The sequence below is a fragment of the Lycium barbarum genome, chromosome 9, assembly GCF_019175385.1.
Source record: "Lycium barbarum isolate Lr01 chromosome 9, ASM1917538v2, whole genome shotgun sequence".
NCBI lineage: Eukaryota > Viridiplantae > Streptophyta > Magnoliopsida > Solanales > Solanaceae > Lycium > Lycium barbarum.
The window spans coordinates 8,753,394-8,761,267 of NC_083345.1; the positions used below are offsets into that span (position 1 = coordinate 8,753,394).

Genomic DNA, 7,874 nt, shown 5'->3' on the forward strand with positions numbered 1-7,874 from the left:
ATTTATATCTAACGGGACATAATCGCTTTAAGAAATCCAACATAATTTATGGGATAAGATGCGAAAATATAAATTTATGCCCCACAAAAAAATTATTTATCTTAGGGCACAATAATTAAAGACCAGCACAAAATAGGAACAAAAGTTCAAATGACCCCCAAATAGAAGCTTTTTGGACATCAAACATTATTTTCTTGTTTGTAAAGATTGAATCGGCCCAACTACTCAGAGTCTATCATTTTCTCTAAGGCCCATTTCAATTATCAGTTTTTTTAGTTGATGATTAAAGATAAGTTACATTTTTCTTGTAAACACTCAAGAATATCACTGATAAAGTCATCGTTGTAGCTGCTAAATTTTTAAATTGCAGCTTATCTTCAAATTATTGCCGCGAAAATGGAGCCCGATGGTAAACCCTAATTTCAATTTTCCTTATCAAAATTGGGGATTTTTTTTTATTTTTTATTTTTAATTTGGAATTATTTTCATTAGGGCAGAGAGGTTCAAATCCTAAGGCTGTTCTTGCAACCCTGTTGAACAAAAGAGAAAAGCTTCAAGAAGAACTAAGAAATGTTGAAAAACAAGTAAAAAGACTCTATCTTTATTCAATTCTTTAATTGTTTTCATATTATGAAGTTCTTTTTTTTTTTTTTGTTGCTTTTAAGAAGCTCTCGAATTGGATATTAGTATATTTAGTGCTGCTTTACTGAATTTTCTAGAAAAATTGTATGTCTAGTTTGATATGTTGTGGTACTAAGCTTTTGCTGTAATTTCGAGTATCTGCAGCTTGTGTCATGAGTTATGAGAAATTGTTGCTTATTGGCATTATTCCTTTTTGTTGTTCAAATAGGAAGCTAAAATATGTGTATTGGTTTTATGTAGGTTTATGAGCTAGAGACGAGTTATTTGCAAGAAACGGGCACCTTTGGGAATGCGTTAAAAGGCTTCGAAAGCTTTCTATCAACATCGAATAAGAATGCAAAGTACACACCTTTCCAGTGTTTATCTGCTCAAGTTCTTGTAGTTTAAAAACAGAACTGATGGTTATTGTGAATGATTACTTTTTGTTGCAAAGCGTCTCATTTTTTCACCAAAATTTGCTCATGTGCCGCTTAGTATCCTCAATTGTTAAAGTTTTAATATCGCATATCCTTGATTGATGAAAGGTAAGAATCGGCTTCCAGAATAATGTTAGTCGTGTAGATGGTTATTAAGGTTCGTCAGCAACCCATAAGGTTATGATAGCTTGATAGAATAGGTCATGGAAACTTTGTTGTATGAATCAGCAGTTTGTTACATTGACTTAGTGTATATATTAGTTTCTTCTTTTATGATCATTGGGCTCTTATTTCAATAACTGCTTAATTTCCACCTGGTATTGAGATAATGATGACAACGGAAATCAGTGCTGAGGTCCTATAATGGAAATAATCTAGATAGGAATATCCTTGTTCTGAATGTACGGGGTTGGTAGAGCATAGATCAACAAGTAGATGTGCCCTCACAAAAGCCATTATTTCTTGGCTAGGTGAAAAAATGACCATAAGAAAAAAGGGCCAGTTTCTGCATCTAACGTTACAAAAAAAAAAAGTTTTCAAACATGACTCAAGTAATTTACTGGTTCCATGACTCTTTACTATTCATCTCTCTGGTAAATTTAAGGTTTCTGATAACCCTTAAACTTCGTCCCGACACGGAACACGGCACGCACTATCCTGAGTAAACAAACTTTTAATGACCTGACTAATATCTTAACTAGATCTAAAAAATCTGAGTATTTTTATTTCAAATTTTGATCCAAATCTATACTGTAATTGAATTTTGTGAATAGGATTGGTGCATTATTTAGGTTCATGCATTCATGTTACCGAAATATTTGGGCTGATTTAATTGGATCTGTGACCAGTATTTGACTTTGCTTTTTCATGAATTAGAACTTTGTTTCCTTTCCTGGAAGTGATAGTTTGTTTCATAATCTAGTCTATAAGACATTTTCCAAGGATTCTGCTTGTAAGAATTTCACTTTTATGTCATTTGGCAGCCTCAAAAGGTCAAGAAAATTTCAGCTTGAAGACAGGTTATTCTCGTTATCTTCAGTCACTTCACCAGCGGTATGTATTTGAACTCTCTAGAGCTTTTGTTTTTATGACTCTTTTACTTGTTCTGTTTATTTCTGATATTTGGTAAGTTCTTTATTCTTGATGCTTATGATGTTGCAATTTGACTAAAATAGTGTTCAACCGTGTTTTGCATTGCTTATCCTCCTAAAGCGTGTGGTATTAACAAGTCCTGCAAAACATTCTGTCCCATACCCCCTAAAAAGAAAACTCAGAAAGAATAAAGATAAAAGATAACGCTGAATCTCATATCATGATTTTGTTTACAATTTCTTTAAACCATGCATTTAAGGTAAACTTTAAGGTAAGCCTTAAGTTCGATAATTTGTGTACTGTTAGGTTGATGATAATAATATTCATCGCATTAGCTATGTTATGAATAGATTTTTGAAGTATTGATACATCAAAATACGCCAAGGTGAAGCAAGAAAATTTTGCTTTAGAGGTGGGAATAGGGTGCCCAGAAAAGTAGGGGTGGGCATAGTTTGGCCCAAACTGAAGTTGGAGTTTTTCAGTTTGGTTCGGTTTTTCGGATTACTGTTCGGTTTTTGGATATTATTTTTTAAGATTATGGATTTGGGATGAAAACTTTTGGATATTCGAAAATCTGAATTTTGTATACCTTATATTTGGCCCTTAGGCCTTAACTACAAAGCCAAGCATACTCATTAAGACATTAGCCCCTTATCTACAAAACCAAGCATACTCACAAGGCATTAGCCCAATCCCAACCCCAACATATATTAAATCTTCAAGAAAGGACATTTGCCCATGCAAGGACAGGATTTCATCTTTCAAGTTTAACTTTGATAACTTTGTAGGCGTTTGACCATAGATTTCAAGTATTTTTCATTTTATTTAGAAATTATGGAGTCGGAGTTGAAGATGGAGTTGTGTTTGGTTATACCTTTTGCAAAGGATATTTAGAATGATGTTCATACTTCAATGTACTTAAATATAGCTTCAAAAGTTAAAAGTGAGTTGGAAAACAGGTTATTAGTTGTTTTTCAGATTTAAAATACAACTTCAGATTGGATTTAAAATTTTCATGGCTAGACACTGATTTTCAAATAAAGTGAAGTAGTATTCCCAAAAAAAAAAAAATGAATAATTTTTATGGCCAAACGGGTCCTAAAACAGGTAAAATATTGTTCTTTTCATATTATATTTTACTTTATTCTTCTTTCTTTTTTCTTACAATACCTTTCTTATATCAAGAGTTTGCATTTGTACTTACAATTACCAAAATGTAATAAGATTGTAGTGGGAATGAGAAATTATTAAGCCAATATGACATGAATACTTTATTTAGAGGTTCCTTTTTTTGTAAGAAGAAGAAGAAGAAACACAGCTCGTAGGCTTAAACTGAAAATCCGAAGTAACCGAACTGAATAATCTGAAAATGAACTCTAAAAGGTTAAAGCAAACCGAGCTTATTTATTTTGAATTTGGATTGTAATATCTTTAATTCGAAACCCAAAAATTTAAACGGAAATTTTCATAATGCAAATAAAACTCCCCAATGCGCACCCCTAAAGAATGGACCAAGAAATTGAAATAGTTCTTGCCACCCCCGTTCCCGTTTTCTCTTTTGCTTTTTCTGTTCAGCCCAAGTTCATGCTTTATTTTGTAACGAAATGTTCTCCAGAATTTAAATCCTCTCCATACTATTGCATGAATGGTGGACGGGGAATTCAGATAACTCTTTAGGGGCATTCCTCTTGGATCAACAGATTTTGATGATTGTTTATTGATGGATACTAACATATGCCTTCGATAGCAATTAATTACTTTTTCAGTTGGAGATGGTTTAGAGTTCTAGAGTCTAATCAATGTTATTGATTTAATTGCAATACCCCTACATTGAACAATATAAAGTACCTGCAGTTATCCCAATACCTATTTTTCTGTTCTGAAGTCGTCAGAGCTTCTTTAATTTTTCACTATTGGAAAACAAGTTTTCTTCATTTTTCATGTTCTTTGCTTACGTACAGTTTTAGGGGGAAATGGTTGAAAGTCCAATTCGAAGTCGAAGTTGTGCTGACAGGACGCCATTGTTCTTTTTAATAAATAAATATCTCATGCATGTTTTTGCAAATTTGTAGATCTGATTATATCTTGTCATCTTTATGTTGAATCATCTTGCTCTACCTCTAATTTCAACTGATTTGATACATTCTCCATGTGTATACTTAAAACTTAGCACATCTTTGGTCTTAGTAGATGCCTGATGCGGCTGTTATATTCATTTCTGTTTAGGCGGAAGAGCTTGGACTTGGACGTGAAGGTTAGTCTATTTAGTTTCATATACTCTAATATAAAGCTTTTGCAGGTTTCTTTTGGTGAATATCACTAAGCCAAACTTAGATAGACCTTATAGGTTTTAACCGATATTTCATTGTTCCTGGAGAAGTTTTAGATCATTTGTTTTGTTTTTCTTCGCAGATGGAAGACCAGATCCTACTCAAGGTCGAATGAGGGCTGGAGGTTTTGCAAATAACGGACAGTATGTTCTGCTTTTTATGAAGAGATAATTTGCATTTACTAGAATTGTTACAACGTTTAAGCCTATTATTTTCTAAGATACTTGGATTGAGGATGGACGATACAATATTTCTGTCTTTTCAAAATAATCCTGCAACTTCTTTATATTTATTCTTTTTCTTCCAAGATGTTTATGAGTATACCTCATCCAACTACTAATGTAGGGGTAAGCCGAAGAAGGGAAGAGCAGGACCACGAGATGGAAAGAAGTTCCGAATATCAAACGACTTGGATCTTGATGATGACGATGATCCAGATTCAAGCTTGAGATAGCTATTACTAACTTTATTTGAAAAACTTTGTGCTGTAGTTTGTTGTACTATAGTGTTGTATCATCACGTGGTTAAATAAAATCCTACACAACTATATATGCAGTTGATTAGTTTCGAGCTCACTAGATTAGCTTTAGCAGTGGTTGTGGATGTGCCCAAGAACTTCCGTAAACAGAGTAGTTGCTCTGATTTAATTTGTACAGTAATATAATTTGACAAATAACACAGGGTTTCAACTGTTTTTATTCTTTGAATTCGTCATTATTACTATAAGATGCTGGATTGCTTCATTTAGTTTTTCAACTCTTTATTTGGTGCTAGTTTGTGCCTGAAAATGTGTTGCTGAAATGCCTTAGTGGACTGAGTTATCCGATACTTTGGTGAGAGCTAGTAGGTTCCCAACTAATAGTCGAGGTGTGGGCAAGCTAGCTCGCATATCACCGTTCCAAAAAGTTGTTGCTGAAATCAGGTTCCTGGCAAGACAGGAAACAAATGAGGTCATTGGATCAGCCGTATAACCTACCCTCAAAGACTTTTCCATCTATAGATGATGTCGCTTTAATGCAGATGGAATCAAGATATCAGTATGACAATGTCAAGAGATTAATTTTCTTCAAAATGGTATTTACAAGAATATAAGCATTGATCTCTTTTTCTTCACATTAATTTGAAAATAATAAGGGCAACCCCGAGTTTTGATATACTATCACACTTGGTGGTGATGGATGGATATTATCCCTCCACGCTTAATCAAAGGTCTCAGGTTCGAGCTTTGTGAATGGATAAATCTGATAGGCAGCGCTTCCACCTTTAATGGGCCCTAAGCAGTGCGAGTCCAGTTTTAACAGGGCCCCAAAGCGGATAGCGGACACTGGGTGAAAGCCAAATAATATATTAGAAGTAATTCACTTCGAACGTGTCTACACATTGAATGATTCAGCGCCAAACCATTGAATCACATCGTTGAATTTGATGGGTTAGGAAAATTTTGGAGTCACCATGTTGAAAAACTAAATGCACATAATTTTTTAGTTGTGAAAGCCTAGCAAGATTTTACCCAGTGCCTTTTTAAAAATATAAGCTGATATATTCAACTTTCTTACCAGGTAAGAAAGTGTCACTCTAATGGCAGTATTTCACTAGCATTTTACTTAATTAATAAGCGACTTAGCTTTAAGCTGTCCATACTCTGCTATTTATATATGTAAAAGTACTAAACAGAAATTTTATAGAATGGACCGATCTAATATAAATTTAGGGAAGTCTATCAAAGAGCTATTTTCAATTTGTTGACCACTTCAAGAGTAAGGTAAAAAAAATATCTAATGTACCTCCACGTAAGCAGGGGCGGAGGTACAGTGTAACTTTCATCCTAATTCAGTAACTTTTGCTTGAATTGTAAATAGTTGATTTTGAACCCAACTAATCAAATTAATGGCGGTAGCATCCCGAACACAATTTCATAAAGTTCAAATCCTAGATTTATCCCAGAACAATACAGTACAAAAACAACTATATACACCACAATCACAACAAGTTGGGATTGACTATATGAAATCCTCTTTGTCCATATCCCTCCTCATTCACGTAAGCATAACCAAAGAGCAGATTCAATTACACAAGCAGATAAGATAAAGTTAATCACTAAATTACCGCATGTGAAAAACAGTTTTTGCAAGAAATGGTCCACTGCAACCTAAGACAAAGACAATAATTATCGAACGACGAATTCAACGAAGTTTAGTTACATCTAGTTTCAGAATGTCAAAACGTGCTAGCTAAGCTTTGAAATGGTATTAGGAGAAATGATAGCAACACAAATGGTTTACAATGTTGTTATCTAAATTAGATAGTCTAATGCTTATTATAAGGCGTTCGTATAACCAATACTTAGACGGGGGGAAGTCATTATAAAAATTTCTTTAGACATTAATGATGTCGGTCGATGACTTTATACCGTTAACCTCGTCAACAAGATTTGGTAGCATATGAAATAATGTGAAGCTCCTTGATAAGCCAGTGCGGTTGTAAGATATTTTGGATTTATATAATTACATACAAGTATGATCCCATAACTGGTAGAATTCATTTAACTAGGATTTACTCAGATAATATCCATTTTCCTGAGAACTTGAATAATCCAAAAATCTATTTAATTAAGGAGATTATGTCAAAGTGATTAAGAAACAACATTTGCTAGACTGTTTCAAGAGCCATGAGGTTAATCATATCTAATTCTATTGTTGAAATCATAATGTACATTGCGAAATATGGAAATTATGCTTTTTTACTTTTCCTTTTCGGGTGTGTTGGTATGAATGAAAATGTTTTTGATGTAAAATATTTTTGCTGCAAAATAAGTGATTTTCTTATTTATTTTCTCATTTTGGGTTAGTAACCAGAAAAATTATCCCAAAAGCATTTGTATATAATCTATTCAAACACTATGGGGTGGGGTGGAGGAAGAGGCGTGGGGGTGGTCGATCGCGAAGGTGGCCTAGGGGGCATGGGGTGGGGAGTGTTGGAGGGTTGATAACGTCCAAATACACTCCTCAAAGAGAAAGTGTACACGGTCGTATGCAATATATTTACCCAACTATGAGTCGGGGTCGATCCCACAGGAAACAATATGCTAGGCGATTAAGAAAGTAAGGAACTTTCACCAACCAAGCTAAAGCCAAACGATAGATAATATTTTGGGTTTTTGAGAAAATTATGACTAATGCGGAAATGTAAACTAACCTAGAAAGCAAGTAAAATGATCAATGGCCACAAGTTTGGATAATAGGAAATTACACTCAAGTAACGATCCAACGTATTTTATGATTTTACAACTAAGAGCGGGTTTGTGTCAATAGATAATGATTTCTCAAATCTCATTGAAAGTCTTCCAACCAAATCAATGAATTTCACTCTAAGCTTTTCCAAGCCTTAGAGTGTG

General features: G+C 34.0%; 1 protein-coding gene across 2 annotated transcripts; it reads left to right on the plus strand.

Annotated features, from left to right (window-relative positions):
• Positions 1–226: 226 nt before the first annotated feature.
• Positions 227–5,223, plus strand: LOC132610015 (uncharacterized). 2 transcript variants are annotated; one of them, XM_060324269.1, is made up of 7 exons: positions 227–409; positions 498–584; positions 883–983; positions 2,042–2,111; positions 4,377–4,404; positions 4,563–4,623; positions 4,826–5,223. In XM_060324269.1, the coding sequence occupies exons 1-7, from the start codon at positions 407–409 to the stop codon at positions 4,932–4,934; spliced, it is 459 nt and encodes a 152-aa protein (XP_060180252.1). In that variant the 5' UTR covers positions 227–406; the 3' UTR covers positions 4,935–5,223. The 2 variants fall into 2 exon arrangements, with proteins under 2 accessions (XP_060180252.1, XP_060180251.1); XM_060324268.1 differs by having other exon boundaries at positions 234–409; positions 493–584.
• The last annotated feature ends 2,651 nt before the right edge of the window (positions 5,224–7,874 follow it).

Bases quoted from the DNA above. Each gene is read 5' to 3' on its own strand.
- LOC132610015 (XM_060324268.1), top strand. The intron at 4,405-4,562 runs GTTAGTCTATTT...TTTTCTTCGCAG, and splicing joins GCTTGGACTTGGACGTGAAG to ATGGAAGACCAGATCCTACT. The intron at 4,624-4,825 runs GTATGTTCTGCT...CTACTAATGTAG, and splicing joins GGTTTTGCAAATAACGGACA to GGGTAAGCCGAAGAAGGGAA.